The following is a 26,464-nucleotide window of genomic DNA, read 5'->3' as shown; positions in this document are numbered from 1 at the left end:
GATAGACTTTTAGGCATCTGTAGCCCATCCAAGGTTTGAGGTCTGAGGAGGATTTTTGTTTGTTTTTTGTTTTTGGTCATCTCTCGACATCTTTTCTTACACCAAAGTTTCTCAGTATTTGGAAGATAATTTTCATATTTTGTGGCTTGTGGTTGTGGTTCTTTTCTAGTTTCATTGGAGATGATGTTTTCATCTTTTGATATTTTTTGTTGTTTTTCATGGGTTTTGAGGGAGGGAGGGTAGTTTAAAAAATGTTCTTTCTGCCATCTTTTATGTGAATTCTCTAGGGATCTTTTTAAAAACATAAATCAGATCATGTCATTTACCTGCCTTTACTCTTGAATAGCAGAAAAATAAAGCACTTAAAATAAACTTTTTATCATGACCTGTGCAATCAGATGTGATCTCACCCCAGCTCACCTCAGCAACCTCATCATGTTCCATTTTTTCTTACTTTCTCTATTAGCTTTTTTTTAGTTCTTTAATAAGACTATGTTTTTTTGTTGTTGTTCTGTTTTACTCCTGCCTTCATTCATTTTATTTCTATTTTATGGAATTTTATTTTCTCCTATTCATCTTTTAGGTCTAACAACACTTCCTCAGGGAAGCCTTCTCTGGTACCACAATATAAATTAGGTGCACTATGTTAGTCTCTCTTCTGGTTGCTTGTTTTTTTTCTGGGTCGCTAAGTAAACTGTATAATTATGTGTTTATCTGTTACTGTGTCTTTTTATCTAGAATGAAGCTTCAGGAAAGCTTGATCTTTACTGTTTATTGAATTTATTGAGTAAATGAATTAAAAAGAATTTTAGATGCAGGACTTCTAAGATTAATTGACCAGCCATTACTATTTCTTAGAAGTATTGGTGTAGTGAATAAATTTGGCTTAGTATAAGATTGCTCTAATAACAATACTATAACTAATACTGAGTGCTTGCTGTTCCCCACATATACTTTTAATAAATTAATTACTCTATAGTTTACTGGTTAACTACTAGGTATCAAGCATAGTGACAGGTATTTTATATAAAAAATCTTAAATGCTCATAACCCTGAAATGTAGATTTTTATCATCAATATTTTAAAGATGAGTAAACTAAGGCTAAGAGAGTGTAACTGACTTGTCCAAGACCATTTAGCTATTAAATGATTGAAGCATAACTTGAACCTAGATTGAATGACTGCAAAACCATGGTCTTTTAATTATACTTTCTCTTAATAATCAATAATCTGAAAGATAAAATGCTTTCTATAGTACATAGCTTTATTTGTAGAAAATAACTTATTCTCCTTCAAAAAGTCATGCCATATAAAATTACTTTGCTTTTATGGTTTCTAGAAAGTGCCTATTAATAACCTGTTCTCAAAGATTTGGAAATGCAAAATTGTGAAGATAAGTGAAAATCAGTTTTTATTTAGTGCTTACTAAACAACTCAAATCTTTTAATCACAATATAAAATATGCTTTTACTCCCCAGTATCTAATATTAACTTTAATATTCACTGCCTTTTCAGTGTGAATGGAATAGTTTCTTTGTCACAAAGTGGGTGTGATCAGGCAGTAAACCAAAGTAGACACTTGGTACAATTTTCCATTTAGTTTTTCAGTTTTAGCTCTTATTTCTGGTGATATCAATTCGAATAAACAGTGGTTAACTTCTGATGATAATAGTAGAATAAGAAAATTGAAAATAATTTTAATTAAAAAAAAATAAGTGAAAGTCAAATTTCAATGAAAACAAAGTGATCTAATAATAGCTATTAAAATATTTGAATGGCTCAGGAAGGAAAATTTCCTGAGTTTGGGGTTGACTAGAAATAGTACTTCTATCTCTGTATTATGAAATGCATGAAGGATTTTTTTATCAAGTTAGGGGGTAGGAGAAGGAAAAAATAAAATTAAAGGAAACTGGACAGTTTGAAAAATAAAATTAAAGGACAGTTTGAAATATATAAAGAGCATTCAAAAACTGTAAAATGACTGAAATATCAATAAAGAAGAAAGTTTCAAAGAGAAAAAAGCTACATAAAAATTAGGCTCATCAGGTACTGCTATTTATTAATGCTACAGCTAGCATTTTAACCTTGATGGGTATAATTTCAAAGTTCATACTATTTTTACTGCAATAATGAACGAATATTTATAAAATGTAATATATGATGCTCCATAGTCATCTCAGCAGAGTGCTTAGTAACAAATGAATGAGCAGATGAATATGTACTAACTATAGCCAATGAACACTCTTCCAAAACTGATTGTTAAAATAAGTAAAAAAGGTGACATAAGGCATTATATGAGAAAGCAAATAAACAGTTTTCTATTTCTTATTTCATATATTTAATACCATTTAAAGAACCCAGAACACTTAAACATTCAATCAGTTTTTGCTTTCTTACTTTGCTTTACAAACCATTTCACTCTCTTAGTGACATCCTGGTATGCTGCATTTTGTATAAGGCAGATTTATTACTGAATATGCCAGAAGTATCTCATTATCGCAGTTTAACACATTGCACATATCCTTGGTATAAGTCTTTCAAAAGAACATAAAATGGTCAGTGCTTTAATTTTTCAAGGCAAGTCTTCTTTTGAAATGTGTCTGAAAAAACCTGTCATTGTTGGTCTCCAAACCCGGAATTGAATTCCTCCTTCAGTTGTAAAAGTAAATTTAGGTAAAAATTCACCCACAAAACTACTAGTTATGGTCCCTGTAAAAACCAGATACAGCGCCTGTAACCATAAGTCATGGACTGCCTGCTGCCATTTCTGGCCAGATTAAAGGGGACACTTGAGTTTCAACTCTCAGCCCTGCTGACTAGGGCAAGGAGATTGATGTCACTTTAAAATCATCATCAGCTGGTAACTGGGGAATGAAAAAGAGCCCTAACACGAGAATCTTAAAACTTGTGAGAAAAGAAGTGTCTATTATCATGCCTAAAATCTTGACGTTTGCTTTCCAAGGGTCCACCTGGTCCGGCAGGTATCCCAGGTCCATCAGGAAAGAGAGGCCCACGGGTGAGTAGATGGACTCCATTTCCCACATGCTGTTAGGATTAGTAACTTTCCAGTATGTTTTTCCTAGTATTGTACAGTATGTACTTCCTTTGGAAACTTGCCTGGATCTTCAAACTTAGCCGTACCTTTGCCAATTCAAGAGAAACTTAGGAACACATGCAGCTTGTTTATTTGAATATAAACACCCAGTCAAAGCTCTCTTGGTGAACATGCCCAAGAAACATTATCAAATTTGTAGATTAGTGGCTGTTCAGGTGCTACTTGTAACATTATTCTTAGTTATAGAGTGATCTCATCTGTAGTTGATAGTCCAAGGTGGGGTTCATTTACTTTGGGAAATGAAGAGGAGTGGGCTGCCTTAAAATAGTGCATTCCTGGATTACATAGTGGAAAATCCTGGAGCTATTGACTAGAAAAATAACTGTCCTGAGGAAAAAAAGCTGCCTTAAGGATCCGCAGTAGTTTCTCACATTACACAGGTCCAACAAAAGATTTATTGCTGTGTTAGAATTAGTTTCTTTCAAGCTGGAATATAAATGTGGACTTTTACCAACAGAAATTCTTCAAAGAGCTAGGAAAAGAATTGTGACTGTGCGTATAAAGAAAAACGCAAATGACATATAGAATCTACTTTATCTCTAGCCTGATTTTATTTATCCTACAATGTAAAGAAAAGTCATCTTAAAATATTACTTTAAGTTGTCCATATTCACATCAGACTCTCGGCCATGTGAAGCCTGAGTTGTATGCTCACCGGGCTCCCGCTGGTATTTACTGTTTTCTTTTACTTCTCAGCACTTGATGACCTATCACGCTCCTCCCAGAGTAACTCTAAAACCTGTTCACTGTCTCCTGCCTCCCTCCCACCCTCCTCCCTCCCTGCCAGGAGACATGGATCCACTTTAGGGAGGGATCTTTGCGCTACTTGCGTTCCCTCTCCACTGCAGCAACTGTTCTGTCCTTCAGTTTCTAAATTTCCATCTATTCTCATGATACAGCACTTTCCTTCCCTAATTTCCATCTTTTTAAAAATTTATTTATTTGTCCAACCCTCCTTCCTTTAAGGAAGGAACAGTATTTCGCTTCTCAAGACTAAGGATTACATTTATGTTCCTAATTTTATCTCCATTCAGTTATTTAACTTAAAATGTGCAACTTCACATTTCTCTGCTCTGTAGATTTTATTTTACTTGGCAACGACTAACAAGTTATCCTTGTTTTAAAAAATCCCCAGCTTTCATTGATATTAATTTTTTTCTAAAGTTGTTGTCCTGGCTCACATTTGTGCTACTAAGCTTTGTGACATAATAGTTTATATCCATTGCTTTTATATCTACAACAACTCATTTGTTATTCCCCACAAATTTTTCTATCTACTTCATCAAAATTTATTTTTTGCAGGTTACAACTGACATATGTTATGAAATCTAATCTTTTTCTTCAGTGTTAATCTTACTAGGTATAACTTCAATATTTGCATTGTTGACACGCCTCTCTCTGAAATACAATGCTCTAATTAATTCAGAATTGAAAAGATAGATACATAAATAATGATTAGCTATATGTTATGTGTTAAAGTCAAGGTATGGCTGAAGAGCACAGAGGTGGATACCAAACCCAAATGAATTTGGGGGCCTAGAGACCTGGAAGGCCTTGTGGAGGTGATTCTTAGTTCTTCTACTTGCTGGTTGTGCGAGATTAAGTTTCCTCATTTGTAAGGAGGAGTAAAAATAACCTCCTTGCAGGGTTGTTGTAAGGATTAGTAGTAAAAATTATAAAGCATTTAACACAGTTACTTGCATATAGTAGGTACTCAGTAAATAGAAGCAATTACTAAATTCAAATTGACAAACATTTGTTGAATGGCTAATATGTGCTAAGTAGTACACTGATAATATAGGGTGTACCCCCACAATGTGTACACACTTTGAATAACTATTAATTCCAATGGATTACATCTGAAAAGCAAGAAACATCAATTGAGCTATCAGAGGAAAGTGTGTATACATTTTTGGGGGAAACCCTGTATTTAAAAACAGTCTCTTTTCAAAGAATTCATAATCCTAGAACTAAATAGCTCATGTTATAAAATAGTTAAAATAGCAATGAAATATTTAAGGAACAGATTGGAACAGTATAAGAAATGTCCCAAAGCAAAATATAATTAATTGCAAATGAATTTTACATGCAGCAACTCCTATGGAAGTTAGTAGGAAAGAGAATCCCTTCCTGCTGGTGTAGCCAGAATTTAAAAGTGAGGTAAAAGCTCAGAATGATTTGGGTAGGTGTACGGGCCAAGGTTAAGTGAAGTAAGTCTTCAAGGCATACATAATAGCATAAGCAAAAGCCTAAGTGTGCACAAAGAATTAACGTGTTGAGAGGAGAGTAAGTAAACAACTGAACTTTGTTATTTTTAGGCTTATTACTCTGCAGGGCTTTTAGAAGTAGCACTGCTGCAATATGGCTGAAGGTAGGGATGGTACATAAGGGAGGTAAACATCTCCACACAATGTTTTGAAGAACAAGATGGAAAGGAAGCTTCTGCTCTATAATTAGTGTAGGTCAGACTAAAATATTCAAGTTCTCAGAAAATATAACAAACTTTGTAAAAAAAATGTAATACTCATTTTAATGAAATTATAGTATGTAATATCTGAATGATATAATAAACACTGCCTGTTATTTATATCTAGATCTATTCTAAGCATGATCTGACTTTTTTACTATTTTCAGGGTATACCAGGTCCACATGGAAATCCTGGCTTACCTGGATTACCAGGTCCAAAGGTGAGTGATTTCTAGTGAGTATTGCATGATTTTCCTGACACTAGAAGAACCTTAACTTTTAAAGCCAATCTTGTTAAATAATAGTGTGAGATAGTAGTATGATCATAGAAAAAAGTGATCTATACCAGGCTGGTTAGTCTGAGAGAAGGTATGGGAATGAAGATATAACTAAATTTTATATATGTAAAATTTTATTTGTATATAAAATACAGGTGTCCCAAAAAATATATACATAATTTAACAGCTGATGGCTCAGTCTTGTAAATAAATTTTTAAAATAAACACTGCCTTGATAATTATTCAAAGTGTATGTATACATTTAGGGTGGGGACACCCTATCTATATATAAAATAAATTCCATGAAATATGTGGGATTAGGTATTAGACATTAGAGTCTTGGCTGCCAGTAAAGTCATGAATCCTTTAGGGTCCTTAATAACCCCTCCGCTTATTAACGATTACACTCAGAAGTAAACACGTAACCATATAGAATAGGGGTTAAGGACACAGGTTTTGGGGTCCAAAGGTCTGGGTTCAAGTCTTAGCTATCTTAGTTTGTATTACTAGATGCAAATTACTTGCTTAGCCTCTTTAAGCTTCACTTTCCTCTTCTGTAAAATGGGGAAAATCATAGTACATCCTCATAGGACTGAAGTGAACCAAGTTAAATTAATGTGAGTAAAGCACCTAACATGGCACTAACATAAGTAGTATCATTATTATTAATAAGTAATAATAATAGCATACAGGTAGGATAATTGAAATCTAAATTTCCTCAAGTTTCTCATCATTGCCAACAATTTCTTGAATTCCATAAAAATGCCTCAAAGGGAGAAAAAGACTCATTTAACTCAAGTCTGAATGTGTAACAGTGAGAGGAAAGACAGATGACTTCTAAAGAATCCAGAGGTTTGCTTTGTAATGTGTGATTCCTAAGTTTGTCAAGCTTCATGTGGGGACTTTAAAGCTATTTAGAGCATCAAAGGTTAAAGTAGCTGAAAAGGCCCAGCTCTTGCTTCTCCACAGGGCTGAAATGAGGGGTGGGGGTGAGGAGGAGGTGCGTACAGTCCTGCTGACGGCGGCATCGCCACAACAGGAAGGAAGAGAGAAGGGGAGGGGGCAATTTCCACACGACTTGTGTTCTCCTTCCGCTTTCCTTACCTCAGCCAGTATGTATTCTAAACAAACAAATAAGAAATGCAGAGAATAGTGAGGAGAGATGAAACTAGAGATAGTGGAAAGCTTTCATTTAACTGACTTCTTACAATGTGTATACATATTCAGGACACAGTATTTGAGAAAATGAAGAACTTTGTATCAAATAAAAAATTTTATTGTCTCAAGATTAAAAAGTGTATTTTTCAGTATTGACTTGTACAAATATGTGCCTTTGGTAAAATAATCTAGGAGAGATGAAAATTTGAATCTCAAGATTTTTTCTTCAATATTCTATTTACTGGTAGTGTGGTCATGACTTTGATTATAGCTATTCACCCATAAAATATTTTTATGAACCCATATATGAGGAATTTTTAAAAATCTACTTTTAAAAAAACACCTACTTTTAATTTTAAAGCATCTACTTAGACCTCTTGGGGATGTAATCTTATAAACCTGGATATTAGTCTTTAATTCATATTTAAATTAATATTTTAAAAATTTGATAATTATGTCCAAAATAGCCCATGCAGACCATAATTCGTTCTAACTGTATATAATTGGGGAGAACATTAGATTTGTGACAGGTGTTAAAAATTACCACTCTATTTTAAAGGCATCAAATAAAGCTTGCAGTGTGTGGTCTTGTAAAACCAATTTTCCTAGATATTTAACATGCGTTTTAGACTAATCAGGATTAATAGAACATTCAAGCTTTATACTTTATAATCCTCTTAGGATATTTATCCAAGGCAATTCAAGAAAAGCAGATTGCATGCTCTTGACAAAAAATTTTGACATGTCATCACAGGATTTATTTTTCTTCAGGGAATAAAGGTTCCTTTTAAACTCAGGGAAGTTAGAGTATAAAGACAATTTCAGTTATTTTTCTCTTCTTGGTTATTGTTTAGCGGTAATAACATAGGTAGAATTATTGGCTTCTAAGAAAACTGTATAAAAAGTCATCTTGTCACTTGCACAAGGAATCACCTGTCCATTTCAAAAGGGGGTTACCTGAATCTATAGAAAGAGCAAGTTAAGGGAATTGCAAATCTAAAAAGGTTTAACCAAAACAGGAAATGCGACGCACTGTGGGACCTTTTTACAAACATATTAGGATTAATGGGCTTTATAAAAATTGTTAGAACCAAAAGGTACCTCATCAGTTAAATGATATGAAGCAAATAAAGTACCTAGTAGAATGCTAGTACATAATTGATACTTAGGAAAGTAAGATTTCCCTTTTCTTGGAGGAGCTACTTATTAAAAGGTGCTAGGCCAATTAGAAATGCAACTTTTACTGAAAATACCACATTTATTATATGTTACATAAAGCAAAAGGTCTTGTGGCTCTTATGAATGAAAATACCCTAAGATAGTATAGAAATATGTTCTAACGTTATTTTAAAGTTTATAAGGTATTTACCATGTCCCTCTAAAGTGACGTTGCTCAAACCCTACACTATTTCCCTAGTGGTGGCCAGCAGCTGGAATTTATGTTCAGTTCTTTCAACCTTCTGGTTGTTGCTTTCTGCTGAGCTCTTTGGAATCCGTCACATGTAAGGATCAGCCAAGAATTGAAGAGAGTCTATATCCAGGTTTGGGGGAAAACTGTCCTTTTTCTTTCTTTTTAGGAATTTCTCATTCAGTTTACAGTCATTCTGGTAGCCCCACACTCTGTCCTCTGACACAAAAAGATCTCTGGTTTTCTGTTTGAAATCAACCCACTCTGTGCAGTCAGGGTAGTGTCCCTAAGGGAAAAGCTGTAGAAATGTGTACTACACCAAGTGCAGTTTCATTCTTTCAAAAGTTGAATTCCCTCTAGTGTGTTCTGTTTTTGATTGCTCTCCTTTTATTAATATAGTTATTTCATGTATCTTGTTCTGACTTCATAATTGTTATCTGCAGGAGGATTAGTCACATACATTAGCCACTATCTGAACCAGAACTCCCAAGAATTCCTTTTTGGATATACTTGAGATGACTATTTGACATCCAAGTGGAGATATAAAAAGGATATACAAATCTGGAGTTCACAGGAGATGTGAGAGCTAAAAATATGCATTTCAGAGTCATCAGTGTATATATGGAATTTAAAGCTATAGAACTGATGAGATCACCCATGGATGAATGCTGACGGAAGAATCCAAGGGCTATCTTTTGTTAAGTTCTTTTCAAATTCTTTGTAAATATTAGCTCAAGTCAGTTAGATGTTATAATAGAAGCTTAAAATATGTTAAAATCAGTAAGTAATCTTTTTATTTACTAGACATTGTGATATGAGAAAGAAAATAGATCTGGTTTCCCAAATAATTTTCTAAGCAATTTTAACCTATTCCATTACCCTTTCTGGATCTTATTGCTTCTTTATCTATAAAATTTGACATGCTAGATAAGCTCTTAATATCTCTTATAAATTCCAAGTGTATTATACTTTTTCTATGATGAAGAGTTAAGTTGTTAAATTTTGAGATATCACTGAAACCATTTCTCATCTCCCATGTCTTGTAACCAATGATCTAAAATTATAGCCTTAGTGGTAGAAGTGGTGATAGCCATGGAAGGGAAGAGGTCAGCCTGGAAAACCACCTTTTGTTTAAAAGTTTTCTTCGACTCTAGAATATAGGACTCTGCCAATGAAGACTCATTTCTTATTTGTAAAATGAAAAATCTTACTGTGTAACATGAAGGACTTTTCTTTTGGTTTTCCTTCTTTCATCAGTCAGTTTGAGTGCTATTGGAAAGCATCCCTGAATATGTGAAAGAAGACATGACTATTTCCCTATTTCCCGTAGAGTTAAAGTAGCATTTAGAACTCTCTAGGAATGGAAAATTATTATTAGTTGAGAATGGTAATGAAATCAGAATTTGAATTATAAAGAATCTCTCAATCGTGGTCTCTTATTTTATGATGTGTGAAATAGAAAAAGAGATACTTTGGTAGTAATCATAAGAAAGATTAATAAGAAAGATTAATATTGTACCAAAAAAACCCTTTGGTTGAAACCTAATATCATATTTCTCTGGAAAGATAAATGATAAAGATTACCAGAGTATGAAAAGTGTCTATTTTTATAGCAGAATAAAAACAATTTTGGCAATTAGAGGTATTATTTTGCTTTATTTATTATAAAAGTAATATATGTACATTGGAAGATTTTAGAAAAGATTTAAATTTGGAATGATATCTAAAGAATTTATGAATTATATAAGCAAGTTTCTTTTACTGAAATAACTAGCTTTCCAATGCTAAAATAGGAATTAAAACTCAATATGTCACAAAAATGGAAAGGTTAATAGAACTTTTACATAGCTCCCTTGAAGAAAGATGTTTCAATAGTAGTATAATTTTATTTGATTAAATAAATCAGCTATGTCTTGGGAATTTCTAGCAGTTTTTTCAACATTTAAACATGAGGCTAAAAAATATATACATTAAAAAAGTAAATAATCCATGTCCATCTCATTTTAAAATAAGTATCACATGATCTCACTCATATGTGGAATCTAATGAACAAAAATATCCAGAGGCATAGAAGCATGGAACAGACTGACAAATCTCCAGAGAAGGTCAGGGGATAGGGGGTGGGAAAAGATTAACCAAAGAACTTATATGCATATATGCATAACACATGGGCACAGACAATAGTGCAGTGAAGGCCGTGGGGGGGCTGAAAGGGGGTCAATGGGGGAAAAAGGGGAACATCTGTAATACTTTAAACAATGAAGATAAATTTTAAAAAATAAGTAAAAAATTAATACCATATAATGTGCATAACTTCTGCTGATGTATACAACTGAAGAAGTATATGATATGATATATGTAATCCATGCTTCACCAAGTATTTTATAATTGTTTTATCTAGGGCCCAAAAGGAGATCCAGGGTTTTCTCCAGGTCAGGCTATTTCTGGACAAAAGGTAATTATTCTTTCATGAAATAAAATTATGGAGATATATTTCAAGCATTTAAAAATCATTTTATCTTATCTTTTTTTTGAGACTTTACTTATTATCAGACAGAGAAGATGGAAAACTATTGGATTATAATGAAGGAAAAAAATTTGAAGAATTAAGTAAATGCACTGTTAGCTTATCAATAATTTAAATCTTACTATCAATTTTTTTGAGTGTCCACTGTGGCCTGCCATTGTGCCACCTGCCAATTAGGGATGGGTATGTGTGTGAAAAAATTAGAGCAAGATATGATCCTAACTTCAAAAATTTTGCTGTTCATATGCATGTATACAATAATACATAAATTCCAGTGTCATTTTTATACCTTTTAAAGGATAGTTCCATGTTCTTTACCTTAAGTCTCACAGTAATTGTGAGAGAAGCAATCATAATTGTCTTGTTTTCCAGTTGAGAAAACAGAATTCACAGCATTTAAATGATTCATCACATGGATAGTAAATAGCAGATTTAATTATATGTATGAGTTTTCTGACTTTTAGTTTAGTATGCTTTTTGTTTTATCATAATGCTCTCAAACGCACGCACGCGCGCGCACACACACACATACACACGTTTAGGTAAAAAGAAACAAATGTTTTAATGTAAAGATAGCAGCAAATTGTTATTAGGAGGAGTTTACTGTTTTCCAGTGAGGATGAATACAAACAGGCTTTAGGAATACCTCTGGAAGCTTTATTTAGATAAGAACTTCATGAATGTGGTACAATCATAGGATGTTTTTGTTTATGTGGTATATATTCACAAACTTTAAAAATCCCTGAATGCTTTTGGTGGTTCCTGGGTTGAAAGCTGATCTTTTAAAGGGCTTACAAAAACTCTTTTAAACTTAAGAAAAATCACATCCTATTAATGGACTTTATAGATATTATACTAACAAGTAAAACAAAAAAAATTTTAAATCTTAAGGACTTTCTTGTCTAAAACTTTTAACTTCTGATATTTTGAGAAAATAAATATCTACTACTTACAACACTCAGAGTGATAATAGGTTATGTCAGCCAAAATGAACCGATACAGCCCCTTAGGACACACTTAAGTGCCCTGGTGGCACTGCTGAAATGGCATCTGAATTAAATTACATCAAGGTCCAATAGTATTGAAAGGGTGCATCACTATGGCAAAAAGTCCTCCCTTATAAAATATTATGAATATAAGTGAAGCCACAGCTATTGACATGACAGGTCCCAGTGATATGTACTTTGAGATGACAAACTGCAGAGAAACAGATAGAATCGCTTAATCCCATCTTTTTTCTTTCTGTGTTTAAACAATGCTATCAAATGTGATAATGTATAAAGGTTGGAGAAGATCTTAAGGACAGTTGAGCTGACTGCTGCACAGGATACCTGGGACACATTGTTAAAACAGTAAAAAATTTCAAAATGCAAAAAAACTTAAGGACTTTATTGCTGTGATCGAACCGAGTTCACTGAATCTAAATAATTTAGAAAGGGATTGGAAGTTTAATTGGTCCCTTAATTATTACAAGGGAAAAGCCTGAAATCTGAGAAATATAAATGTCCTCTTTTAAAATATCTAAATATAGGACATTTAATTTCTTACTGAAAATTTAGAAATTAGAGTTCCACTCTGTTTTGGTGACTACTTTAAATAAACTCCCCAAATTAAGCATTCAGATTTATATTAAATGCTTGGTTTTGTCTTTCCTTGTGGCTTCTCTGTACAAAATATAGGGTGGTTCAGAATGTGTACAGTTATCTCTATAAAACATAGAGTGATTCAGTCTGGGAGCTGAGGCTTGGAAGTACATCAATCTTATTTTTTTTAAACTTTTTTAGTTACTCATATACTAATTGTGGTTAATACAATAAAAGAGAAATGTTGTAAGATATAGGATTTAATAGCAAGTTGCCATTGAGCTTTGAGTGAAATCCAGCTTTTAAAGCTGAGATATATTTCAAAAATAGTAAAATTTAAAAACTACTTCTTAGAAATAGTATTTACATTAAATTGGGTTCAAGGCAGGGTATTAGTTATATACATACAATATGAATACAAATAAAATACAAACATTAAATTGGTGGGAATATAGGGGGATTGGGAAACAACCGAATTCTATTTTTAACCATTTAGCCATTTTTACAATAAATACATGGTCAGTAATGAAACAATAAAAGCAATGCTGGGGCTAGTCCTTCAGCATCTAATATCCACTAAATAACATCTCTCAGAGTGCATACATAAGTGTTTAAGTCATTTTGGGATCTCAATGATAAGCAAAGATAACTTTTAAATAGTGGTAATTTTTCCTTTCCCATAAGACAAGTGAGATATTATTCACATTTTTCAGATGGAAAAACATTGACGGAACCAAGTAATCCACCCATGATTAGAGCCAGTAGAAGGAGATGATCTCCTATTTCCTATTGCAGTTTTCTTTTTCCTCTATCAGGGTAATAAATGTAAAAAAAAAAAAAATCTGTATAAACCATTATCCCCTCACAAACGGAAGACATATTAAAACATTGCGAAGATGCATTAAAGTGAATATTAGAACAAGTGGAAAAGCATTCCGTTGTTGTTAATCAGAAACATCCTTTTGTGACTTTAATTTGATGACATATTAAAATAGATAATGCAGTAACCATTAAACGGCATAAACAGTCACTAAGGAGTTTAGGATTATTACCCAAGTACTCTTTTTTCTTTCAAATACCATATATATATATATATATATATATATATATATATATATATATATATACACACACACACTTAAATATATCTTTATTTCAGAGAGAGGAAAGGAGAGGGAAAGACACAGATAGAGATAGAAACATCAATGATGAGAGAGTCATTGATGGAGCCCACAACCCGGGCATGTGCCCTGACCCGGAATCGAACCCCGATCGCCTGGATCCTAGGTCAAGGCTTAACCGCTGAGCCACGCCCCGCCGGGCTATGTTTTTTCATGCACAGTAAATTGTTGCAGTGGAAAAGGGAAACGGAGGTCAAGAAAAAGTGCCCCTGGAGTAAACAGGTTTAAGGTCATCGCCCATTCCTTTTTGCCACGTCTTCCCCCGTCCATTCACACAGCCTCCTCTGGGTCACTCCTCCCTCCCGCCAGCCACAGCCTCTCCTTCCACCGAGGCCTGTGCTCTCCCCGCCCGCCCCACGGCGGGCTGCAGCCCCATCAGAGTTGGGGGAGGGGAAACAGAGGGGCCTCATTGGTGAGGTTTGGTCTGTTGAGCCTAACACAGGGTCTTCCTGATAATTTATTTATTTTTTAATCCTCACGGGAGGATATTTCTCCCATTGCTTTTCAGAGACAGTGGAAGGGAGAGAGAGAAAGAGACATAGGCCTGAGAGAGACACACGGATTGGCTCCTCCCACGGGGGCCCCCAACCAAGGTGCCTGCCCTTGGGCGAAATCAAACCCGGAGCCTTCAGTCCCGGGACTGATGCTCTAACCACTGAGCCAAACCGGCGGGTTCCTTGAGGATAATTCCTCACTGCACTTACGCTTTGGCGGTTCCTTGCACAGCAAAGTCCCAACGCCGCCCCGGAAGCGGAAGTGCCCCTTGCCCTGGTGCCCCCAGCCCTGCTCCCCACAGCCCTGCCTGGGGGTTCCGAGGTTCCACTCGGGAGGCACCGCCAGCTGTAGGTGTCGTCAGAAAGAGCAGGCCTGAGCCTTCCACAGCTGCCGCACAAAGTGCCTGAAGAATTTTAAAGTAAACTTGAGTTTTTTTAAAACAGGGTAGAAACCTTGGAGCGGTGGGAGTAAGGTCACTCCTAGAGAAAAGGCCATCAGAGAGAAAGGCGCAGGAGGTGGGGCAGCACCGCCCAGTGCTCAGCAGCGGGGGAGAGAAGGCCCCGGAGCCGGGAAAGGTCTAGGAAGTTCTCCGAAACAAGGTGGAACGTGAGCCAGATGGTGACGATCAGAAATGAAGGCATTAAGACCTTGATGCCGAAGATGAAATTCTGCAACAAGGGAATTCTCATTTTCAGTCCTCGTTTATAACATTAAACCTCTGTGTTTTGTTCCTAGGGTGACCAAGGCCTGTTTGGATTAATGGGCCCCCCTGGCGTGCAAGGTGATAAGGTACCGTGAAGTTTTAGTTTGACATAATTAAGTGTCAAGAATCTAGGAGATCTTCAGTTCCTAAGATCTCATTTTGAAGTTGAGACTAAGTCCAGTGTTTTAAATTTCTTGTCTCAGCAGTAGGGATTTGAGTGCTGTCATAATCCAGGAAAGTGGTGCCCACAAAAGCCAGCATTTTATGGAAAGGAAAAGAAAACCCTTCAGTTAATGATGAGAAAGTTACTGACAGAATATTGAAGCTTTTCTTTTTTTCTTTTTTATATATTAGGGAAAAAAACTACTTCTGAAACTTTGAAGTCACTTTTGAAGTTTTATATGTGCAAAGTGAGTTACACTCGGTTATATGTGATACACTTGGCTTTTTAAAAAAGGGGTTCTTATTTATTAGGAAATAGTAATCTGTAGTATCTATACAAATGTGAGGCCTGATGGGAATGGTAGAAGTGAGGATTGGGGATGGCTACTAAAAAATAGTAGTCATATGCATATGACTAAGCTTTCTCTGAGGTTAAAACAAATACATAGCTGCGATAATTATTTCATAAATATATTGTGTAGTTTCCTGGATTAACACAAGTGTATATTTTTCTCTATATATTCAACTTGTTTCCCCCCCCAAACATTGAGTTGTTGATTTTCTACAGGGGATAAGGGAGACACAGAATTTCTTTCTAAGGTATTAAGAGCCCCCAAATATTGGAAGAGGCAGTATTTGATGTGATATAGATGTCTAAATACATATAATGATTAGTTGTCTTGGTGATTTAGTGTGTCATATTTCTTCCCTCTTGGGAAATTGAGGTGGAGGTGGTAGACAGGCTCTGGTTACTTGGGTTCAAATTCAATCTGCTATTTTCTAGTTCCCATAAACCTTGGGTAGGTTGCCTAACCTCTCTAAGCGTTAGTTGCTCATCTTTAAAATGTGAAGATGATACTACCCCCTCCATAGGGAGTTCTTGAGAACATGGAATGAGGTAATCCATACCCTATAGTGCCAGACAAATAGCAAGCCCTTAATAAATGTTAACCATCAGTTACTTATCTGGTTTTGGAAAGAATCCTGACCTTGTTTGCTTTTCTTCATAACCCCTGCTAAAGGGCTGAATTGTGAAATGATGGAAAAGGTTGTGATCTCATGGAGTATTTTTCCTCCTGTGACCGCACCACACGATTATTATTTTGGTCCACAGACTAGTCTTCATCCTAGATAGTACTTAGGATCTGATAACTCCTTTGAGGTTGTTGATTGCTCCCATAGAGACATGAAACTGCAGAGTGATCATTTCTAACAGAATTGGTCATAATATACAGTCATGAGTTTGTTTGATTAATGCTACTTAGCATACCTCTGACCACTAAGTATACCTCTGAGGAAACTGTACTGATGAAGGGCATCAAACAAAGAAAATCTCATAATGTAGAACTTAACTTAATTGTTTGTTTGATATTAAATATACAGTTATTTTATCCTAAAGAATAAGTGCATATGAGAGAAAAACTAATCATTACTTTCTGAGGTTTGGTGATGCCTATGGCTCCCGAAATTAGCAACCCAGAAAGAAAAACACTAAGTAAAAGTTAAGTGGTTATTGTGTAGGAGAGGATATAAGGAAACATTATTTACAGAGAAAATCTTAAAAAGCTATTTTTAACCATTAAAGCAGATTATCATTTAAACCTCGAAATTGTACTCACTTAAAGCAGAATATATTAGCTTTCAAAACCCTCTGCACATATTATAATGGATCTCGGCCCATCAGAATTTTAAAATATAAAGAAGAACATATTCTTTTTAAAATGAAATAACACCATTGACTTAAACAAACTGGGGGAAATTGTGTATCTTTCACAAACTCCTTTTTCATTATATGATTTTTTTTAACTTTTAAAATCTGGCTTTTATTGTTAACTAATCGAAATAGATCCTATAGAAGTCAGGGATCTTGCTGTAGTTCATGACTTATCAGCTGTAGCAGAATTTTCTCTAGGGAAGATTTAAAGTACTTAGAAACTAAAGTGCTTTCTGGTAAATGAAACATCTTTGGTTTACTATGATTTGACAGTCATTCAGAACAGTGTTAAAACATCTGAGATGATTTTGTAGTCTTTTTGAGAATGTTTCCTGTTTTTCAGAGGGTCCATAGTGGAAACTGTATACAGATTTTTTTAAAAAAAAAACAAGTATTGCTAACAAAGGGCATAGGACTGAATCTAAACCTAAACTAATTTTCCGTATAAGCAGGCTTGGAATAAGTTTTCATCACATTGTCTATGTGCATATCTTATTCTGATACGAATGTACAGTGGAAATACATTCACAATGAGCTTGATAGACTGTTCCTGTGCTTTGTATGAAAGGGGAAAGGACAAGACTGATTATTGGATAGCAAGTTTAGGTAACTTATGAGCTGTTTTTATGGAATTTACTAATTTTGATTCATTTTTGAACTACCTAGGTCACTCTTAGAGTTACTTTCTGCAAGCAGGATCCATGTTAGTAGAACCTAGAATAAGAGCTCATTTCAGCTATAACTTAGAGACTCCTATTCCTTCATCATTGCAAATCTAACCCTAACGTAGTAGATGAATTCTGTAGTCAAGGCAAGAACTGAAGTTATTCATGTTGTAAGTGAGATATCTCAGGCTGTTTAAGAGAACTGCTCAGGGTCATTCAGACTTATGGAAGGATCGAGAAATAAAACTTACTGATACTGAATTTACTACGTATTTAACTATGCTGTTCATATTATAAGATGAATAAGGTGCTCGGGTTTTGATTAGTATAACAACAGCTCATAAGTTACCTAAACTTGCTACCCAATAATCAGTCTTGTCCTTTCCCCTTTCATACAAAGCACAGGAACAGTCTATCAAGCTCATTTTGAATGTATTTCCACTGTACATTCATATTACATTTTTTTATTAAACTATTTTATGAATTATTATAACTATTACTACTAATATTAATAGTTGTTATTTTGTTATGTGTAATGTTTCAGTCTCTCTGCTGAGCCCTATTTATTTTCATCTAAAAGCAGCTCTTTGAGATCCATACTATGTTCAGTATGCCATAAACCAGTTCAGGTATAAAAGGGTTAAGTAACTTACCCAAGGCCACACAACTATTAATTGGTGGAGTGAAGACTCAGATCCAGGCCTATCTGACACATGGCCATGCTGTTAATAACTTTGAATACTGCTCCCCCATTAAATAATTAATTAGTCCATTGAGCCAATAGTTGCTAGATGTGTATTTCAGTATTCTGACCATCTAGAGCTTGTATGCAAGAGGAAGTAAAATTTTGTTTTTCATGAAAGCTAAGGGAACAAAAATAGTTTTGGATGACAGATAGTAATGACTTCATTATTCCCTTTCTCTGGGAATATTGAAATTCTTCTAATAGAAGCCATGCTCAAGTAATCTTTAAAGTGGCTGCAAGAAAGTTGTGGAGAGAACACTGATAACTGTTGAAAACTGTTGAGATAAATAAACAGAAGATTAATGTAAAACATGTTTTGAAAACTAGAATTATTATTGAGTCAGAAATAACAAACAAGGTAAATCAGCAGCGATATTTTCTTTCACTCTTAAGGAGATTTTTGGGGTTTTTTTCTTTCCCCCTTTTTATCTCTTTCCCCTTGACTTTTTAAAAAAAAATTATTATTAACATCTTTAACAAGCAACGTGCTTGTATAGATTGACTTGTTACATTACCTCAATTTAGCTACCTTCATATAACTCTTATTTTCCAAGGAACTGAAGTATGTTTCACTTCCCACTAAGTGTCTAAATTTGTGCCAAAAAGCAGATAAGTTTGATCCAGAGTGCATGTTGAGTTGGATGGAAAACAAAAAGTCAGAATTCTGAGCTGGGACTCCAGATGGATTTTTAAATTGGTTTTTAATATAGATGATCAGTTGCTATATTAATATTGGAAGTCTGCTATTTATAATTGTAAGAACATTAACGTGATTTCAGTTGAAGCAATTTTTTTAGGATCAGGAGGATAAGCCAGATGGGAGAAGTTAAGCATATCTTAGCATGAAGGTATAACTCAGAGCAATTGTGAAATAAGGTACACATTTTCAAACAGACTTTATAAATAATGTATGGCAGTATTTTCCTGAGTATCAAAAAAACTAACTACTATGGTTTTAGTAATAATTATAAATCAGTGTGAATTCTTATTCCATTTTGGTGGAATTATTTCAGTTATTTTAGAAAATATTTCCATCACACAGGAGGTGTACATTTGAAATCTTTATAAAGTTGAAAAGGAAAATAGAACTGAAAGCATCGAATGGAATGCACTATGACTTCTTAATCACTCAAAAACTATGCAGCTTTTCATAATCTGTCTAAAGCAAAGACAGTGTGAAGGAGCTACAGCAGTATTGAATGTTGATGACAACAATTAAAAAAATCACAATTGGAATAAAATCAGTCCAATAGGAGTATTGTATTCTTTCGTAGTTAATTCTATAGATTGTCTTCTCACCTGACCATTATCCCTGTAAAAATTTGCAGAGCTACGTTTTACTTTGGGCTGGTTCCCAATCCAAGTGTAGTACTGTCAGTTTAATACAAATGCTGCTGCTTAGGGGCTGTGCTGTGCCATCCCCACTGTGACCATCTTCTCTGCAAGCTGTCATTCCCACTAATGGTAGGGGAAGCTGAGAACAAGGCAACACAATACCGAGCTCTCCCACAGGCAAGCCGGTGGTTGCCAAAGTGGTGTAATTTGTGGGACTTTGAAAACTTCCCTGTGTCCAAAGATATTTCCCTTAGTCTGGCTCTTATGATTGACATTCTAACGTTAATGATAAATGCATTTGGCTAAACGTCTGTTATTTTCCAGAAGTTCTTTAAAAAATTTCCATGTCCTCAGAAAATGCTGTCATCTGTCATGTAGCACCATTTTGAGAATTAGTTTATTATACTGTGTTTCTCCATGAGCCCTGGTTGAGAAGGACTATAAAAGTTGATGGGACCAAAGTAAAACTGCGGACTAATTAAAGGAGGTTATGGTGAGAAGTTGGGGACAAAGGTTGGCAGCAGTCAGTTTTGTGCATGAGGAAAGTATGTTCCAAGAGAAGCGGGAGGTGTGTGGGATAGAGTGGCTTGTACGACGTTCATTCTCTAAGTCCCCTCAAGCTCTACACTTATCTAGGATCATTCTTCTATTCAATTTTGTAAAGAGATAATTAAACTCCTTATTCTTAAGAATTTAGGAAACCCATTGCCTTAGCCCAAGAAGTGCTTACATTCCCATGGTTGCTGATTCTTATTTCATTTTGAATTCTTGCTGTTTCTTTTTTAGTCAGCTATGACCATCTTATCACTATTTCTCAATTTTGCCATAGTTTCGTCTGGTTATTTTGGCCAAAACATGGTTACAGGCCTTTCTCTGTATTCCTCAAGGCATTGCTGACATGAGTCCTGCAGTGCTTGACAAATTTAATAGATACTTGGAATTACCTAATCTGAAAACTAATGTTATTACATTACAGAAAAAGAAAATTTAATATTGGCTTTCAAACAGCTGTGCAGTAGCAGCAGCTAAAGGGAAATATGTGAGTGATTTAAAAGTTCTTAAGTGCAGCCCTGGCCGGGTGTTTCACTTGGTTTGAGTGTCATCCCATATGCCAAAAGGTTGCATGTTTGATTCCCAGTCAGTGCACATACATAGCTTGCAGGTTTGGTCCCCAGTTGGTGTGCTTACTGGAGGCAACAGATCGATGTTTCGCTCTCTTTCCCTCTCCCTCCCCTCCCCCTCTCCTCCCCTCCCCTCCCCCTCTTCTCCTCTTCCCTCCTCCTCCCCCTTCCTCTCCCCTTCTCCCTCTCCCTCCCCTTCTCCCTCCCCTTCTCCCTCTCCCTCTCCCTCCCCTTCTCCCTCTCCCTCTCCCTCTCCCTCTCCCTCTCCCTCTCCCTCTCCCTCTCCCTCTCCCTCTCCCTCTCCCTCTCCCTCTCCCTCTCCCTCTCCCTCTCCCTCTCCCTCTCCCTCTCCCTCTCCCTCTCCCTCTCCCTCTCCCTCTCCCTCTCCCTCTCCCTCTCCCTCTCCCTCTCCCTCTCCCTCTCCCTCTCCCTCTCCCTCTCCCTCTCCCTCTCCCTCTCCCTCTCCCTCTCCCTCTCCCTCTCCCTCTCCCTCTCCCTCTCCCTCTCCCTCTCCCTCTCCCTCTCCCTCTCCCTCTCCCTCTCCCTCTCCCTCTCCCTCTCCCTCTCCCTCTCCCTCTCCCTCTCCCTCTCCCTCTCCCTCTCCCTCTCCCTCTCCCTCTCCCTCTCCCTCCCTCTTCTTCCCTGCCTCCCTCTCCCTTCTTCTCTCAAATCAATAAGCATATCCTTGGTTAAGGATTTAAAAAAAATGCCTAAGTGCAAGGACTATATTTTAGTCACTGTGGTGTCTCAGCCCAGTGTCCAGCACGTAGCAAGCACATATTAGTGAATGAATGTGAATAAATGAACATTAGTGTTTTTAGGTTTAATTGACTGTGCCCTTTCACCTGGTCCCGGTGGTCATCATTTTTATTTCCCTATACAGGTATAACTGACAGAATTTTTAAGTTTTGACAAAAATTTTTAAAGGTCACAGAACAATTGTAACTTTTCCCATTATTAAGATTGCTTTGCATGGTTTCAGCTTGTATGGTCAGTTTTATGGTGCTATACTACCATGCAAAGGAGGATGGCCTGTATACAGATGGTTTTATTTATGTATCCAAATTTTAATTACTTGGGGAAATTCAGGTATATACTTAAAATTCGTGTCTTACTCATCCTTAAATATTTCTAATTTTAATTTAGTTGTATGGTTCCCCCCCCCCTTTTTTTTGTCCTATTGATAATGTGTTTGCTAGGGTTAAATTCTTGTTAAAATGAATATTAAAATTAAAGTCTCTACATTAAAATTGGATTCTAAGCCCCATTTATTATTGGGATTCTTGGTAAGGCAACTTTCCATCACAACAGAAATTGAGACAATTATATAATTCATTGCAATGTGTTTTTATCTATTCGAAAGCAGAATTTGTAAATTTTCCTATCAGTTTTTTCAATACATTCATTAGGAAAAAATCATATGTTGTTAGTTACTGGACATTTTTTGTTATTCTTCCTTAGTATAGAAAACAGTAGCTCAAATAATATTTTCAAAAGGCTATAATATAAGCTATCTTTTTCAAATATGGCTCATCCCTAGGTTGGAGCTTTGCCAAAGCTTGAATGTAGGCAATTTTTCTAAGAACTTATTCCCTTTGCTTTTAAAAATCTTATAGACTAGTGTTTAAGTAGAAAATAAGTGATTTATATAATCACAAATTTAATGAATAAATGGAGGCCTTAAACAATAGTGGTGCTAACTCTAGTATATTACAGATGTAATAATATTACATTAAAAGTAACAAAAAGATATTCTTTCTCTTGTCACCTTTCAACATTAAGATTGAGATATCATATTAATTGCTTAGAATTTATTTTCCACCCAAGCAACTCTCAAATACATCCAAGTCTTTCCATCAATTCATTCATTCATTCATTCATTCATTCATTCATTCATCTAAGTCTTTCCATCAATAATGAATGAGCACTTATTATGTGTCAGGCACTGTACTAGGCACTGGGGATACCCACATTGAATAAAATAAACAGGTAGCTTAAGTTAAGCTTAAAGTTCTTAAGGGGCTTATGTATATTCTCTAACTCCACCAGTCAAGTGTAATCCATAACCATCTTTCACCTAGACTTTCATGGTAGCCTGACCCGCTCTCTTCCATTCTGCTGTAGCCCAGAGTCCCCATCTTTGTTTCAGGTCACATGCCCTGAGTCCGGTTCCTCTGATACATTCATCAGTCTTACTTGTGTTCTTCACGAACCACCGAGCCTGAATTGACTCAGATACACCCTTGTTTTCATTTGGTGAAAGCTAAATTGAAAAAAAGGAAAGTATAGACTTTCTTACAGATTTAAGTAATTACAGAATGCTAGCAATAAAAGGGAATTAGTAATAATTTATTTCAGTGCTGTGATTTTATAAAAGAAGACTTTCAAGCTCGTGATATAACTAGTTAGTGGCAAAACTGGATCTAGAACTCAGTGTGCTTGGTCTGTGTTATTAATAGTAAAACAAAAACAAAAACATTTTGTTTTACTTAAGCTCTTTTCATTGCAAAGGATGGGGAGAATATTATTTCAATCCTCTCTGAAGCATTAAGGGAAGCAGGGACTACGGAATCTAAAAATAGGTGCTGGAATACGACTTGGTTTCATGGAGACAGGCACCGATTCAAAGGAGCTCTGAGTATCTTAGCAGCGTTAGTTCATGCACCTTTCACCGTACTTTTCTATTAGTGCTGCTATTCATCTACTCTGTTTCTACCTTTTTGTGTTATCTTGATTTTCCTCTGACAACAACTTTCTCAACATAGTTTCTGCTTAGTCTAAATTGTTTACTTCAACTTTCTTGTAGTATCTCAGTGCCTCTACTCTTTCTCTTAACCTTTCTTTGTGACTTTCCAGCTTCAGCCTACCACTGCTAAGTACCTCAATCAATTTTCCTCCCTCCCTCTCTTCTTTCCTTCCCTCTTTCTTTTTTAAAAGTTAAATTTCAAAAAAGAGAATTTGACTTGCCCAACTTATCCCTATTTAGATAAGATTCTTCATTTCAAGTGACCTTATAGGCTACTGGCCAGACTTTGTATTGGCCTCCCTTTGATCAAGTGCCATCTCTTATGGCTGAGGTGGAGTAGGATGAGCCCATGAAGAAAAAGATCATGACTGTTTGGGCCTGTGCCCTTGGAGTCTCTAGATGAGGAAGAATTCCTTTAAAGAACTGTACATAAGATAACATGATTGACATGTCTAGTTCACTAGTATAAAGTGCTTCTGGGAAAGTAAGCTTGGTAAGGACTTGTACGACCACTGTGCTCTATTTCACCAGGGCCTAGGGAGGGAAGAAACTGGTCAAAAATCAGATGGTAGCCAAAGAAAGAGAAGCATTTGGCTAGACTCATGGAAATAAAACTAAGTAAGTAAATAAATAAACACATTTAAGAAATAAGGAAAAGGAAATAGGCTTATGGCAGAGAGTTCGTCACCTTTATGCCTCTCATCCCGGCTCCTCATTCCTTGTCTTCCTCACGCACTCCCAGGAGCTTTTACCTCCCACCCTCCTAGAGATGCTTTCTCATCCCAGGGAGCTACCACCACTGTCTGAGGACATTTCTTATTTAGTGTTATAAAAAGTGAAAACAGCTTAGCTTTGGGGGTATTTTTATTTGTCGAATCTTGTATAACATTTGGACAACTCAGAATAGTATGTCTCATTTTGTAATTAGGGTGATCTTTAGTTATCTTAAAAAATGTACAAACTTAGAGCAAAATTCAGTTAAAACCTTGAGTATATTAGATGCTGTTGGTAAATGTGTAGCTTTAATAATACCATGATTCATGAAATACAACTCCTTTTGTTAATGGTGAACAGCACCAGATGTTAGACCTCGATCCTTGAGTTTGGCTAAGAAAGAATTCAGAGCAAGAACTCAAATATAGGAAAAAGTTTATTTAGAAAGTCACAGAAGTAGAAGTGAGCCAGCTGGGTTGTGTGAACTCAGGATACAAGTTACAGAGGCAAAAGAAGGGCTCTTGGAGCTTAGGAGAAAGAAAGGCAAAGAAAACACACCTGGGGAAAGAGAGGGGTAAAGGTGAGAGAAATCTCAAGAACAAGCCAGAGAGAGAAAAAACACTGGGTCCTTCATCTTAGGGGGTTTTATCTGTTTTCCAAAGGCAGAGATTTTAGGGGAGGATCTCAATAGAATATTCATCAGCTTTCCAGGTGTGTCCTTTCAGTGTTGTGGTCTTTACAGATTGGTCAGTGCTAGGATAGGGGGTTGTTAGTCATTGCATATGGTCCTAATGTCACCATGGTGTTACTTCATCTGGTTTTGTTGTTTTTCTGGGCCTGAAGCTGAAACACAATTGAGGCCTAAATGTTATCTCTAGTTTGACCGAAACTTTGTCTCTGTAGTCAACAGATCTGAGACTTTGCTTTTAAGATTATTTGATGTGAACCAGAACCTCATTGTCCTGAGGGCTTAATGCTTAAGGGAGTGGTCATGCAAGGGCTTGTACGGGAGTCGTATGAAGCTATTCTCCAGCTCCCTTGGTCCTATTCTAAGGGGATCTACCACATGACTAGCGACATGCCAGGAGAGGGAATGGCAAGAGAGGGTCTGAATGACATGACCAGTGATATGAAAGGTCAGGGATCTAAACTACATGATCAACAATATGCTGGAGGAGGAAAGGTCACTCTGGGAGCAAGGTCCCACCCTACAATACTTATTTCCTCAGTTTTGCTAGTTGCTAGGCACCTGGGCTTTCTACCCTTTTGATTCTATACCTGGCCTATCGGTCCTACTCTGCTCATGTCTGTCTCACTGCTCACTGTATCACTTTTGCTGCTTTTGCTGATATGTCTTCTGATCTATAATGCTTGAACATATTGATGAGAATGAGGACAGCCTGCATTCAGACAACTATAGCATATAAAGTAAATAGTAGGGCAGGTTACTCAATTGTTGATAAATCTATCAAACAGCAAGATTCGACCTTACCATCATGGCTGGCCAAGTCATTTAATTTCTCAGAACTCAGTTTTCTTATCGGTAGAAATGGAAAAAATACCTACTTCACAGATTTGCCATAGAATTATCTGAGGTATTTGGAAGTAGTTGGCACAAAGTCTGGCATTTATTAGCTCCATTAAGTTCCTTTGTTCCTTCCTTCCTCCCCACCTTTATCCTGTCTCATTGCTACTTCTCTGACCTCTTTCTAATGGACTAATCAAAAAGAACTGAACTCCTGGGAGACAGGCCTTTTCCTCTCTTCTCTTCTTTAATTCTGTTACTTCCCTGTTAAGATATGCTTACATATAACTTATAGAGAACACAAAAGTCTTTGTCTTTAAATTTGTTTTCTTTTTCCAGTCTTCTCTCTAGTTCCTAAGAGACCGCTCTGCTTAAACATTTTACAGTTAAGTTTAACATCTCAAAAGCTGCTTAAATCATTTTCTTACTTTACAAATTGGCACCTCTTCTCATTTCCCCATTGTCTAACCAAAACATCATTTCCTTCTCTAATTCATTAATTCAGGTTGATAAACCCCCAATGATTAATCCTGAATAACTCTATCTATTCCATTACTTTATATCTGAAACCTCAAAAATTTATCTTCAGTTTGCAGTATATTAATTTGAAGTTTTTGATACTTTTAAACTATAATTTATTTCAGGTTTTTGAATTATAGTTCGCCTAAAATCCTATGAGGGTCTTTAAAAAAGGAACTTTATCCTGTTCTTTTATATACACCAAAATCTAGTAGGTGTAGGCTGATTTAGTGATTGTTGATTAGAGCTATACAAATAAGCCCCAAATATGTGTTTACTTCTTTCTTCCTGTCCTTAAAGGAT

The 26,464-nt window shown here is 35.9% G+C and overlaps 1 protein-coding gene across 1 annotated transcript in view; it reads left to right on the top strand.

Moving 5' to 3' along the window:
• The window catches only part of COL24A1 (collagen type XXIV alpha 1 chain), a 251,664-nt gene that overhangs the window by 32,083 nt on the left and 193,117 nt on the right, over window positions 1–26,464 (top strand). Inside the window, exons 6-9 of the mRNA XM_087820561.1 lie at window positions 2,963–3,016; window positions 5,750–5,803; window positions 10,828–10,881; window positions 14,948–15,001. Coding sequence (XP_087676687.1) covers window positions 2,963–3,016; window positions 5,750–5,803; window positions 10,828–10,881; window positions 14,948–15,001 — 216 coding nt within the window. The remainder of the gene's footprint in view (window positions 1–2,962; window positions 3,017–5,749; window positions 5,804–10,827; window positions 10,882–14,947; window positions 15,002–26,464) is intronic.

Source organism: Miniopterus natalensis, chromosome 9, assembly GCF_054644295.1.
Source record: "Miniopterus natalensis isolate mMinNat1 chromosome 9, mMinNat1.hap1, whole genome shotgun sequence".
NCBI classification, from domain to species: Eukaryota; Metazoa; Chordata; class Mammalia; order Chiroptera; family Miniopteridae; genus Miniopterus; species Miniopterus natalensis.
Note: the sequence above shows the minus strand (reverse complement) of the source record. Positions and strands in the feature narration are given on the sequence as shown.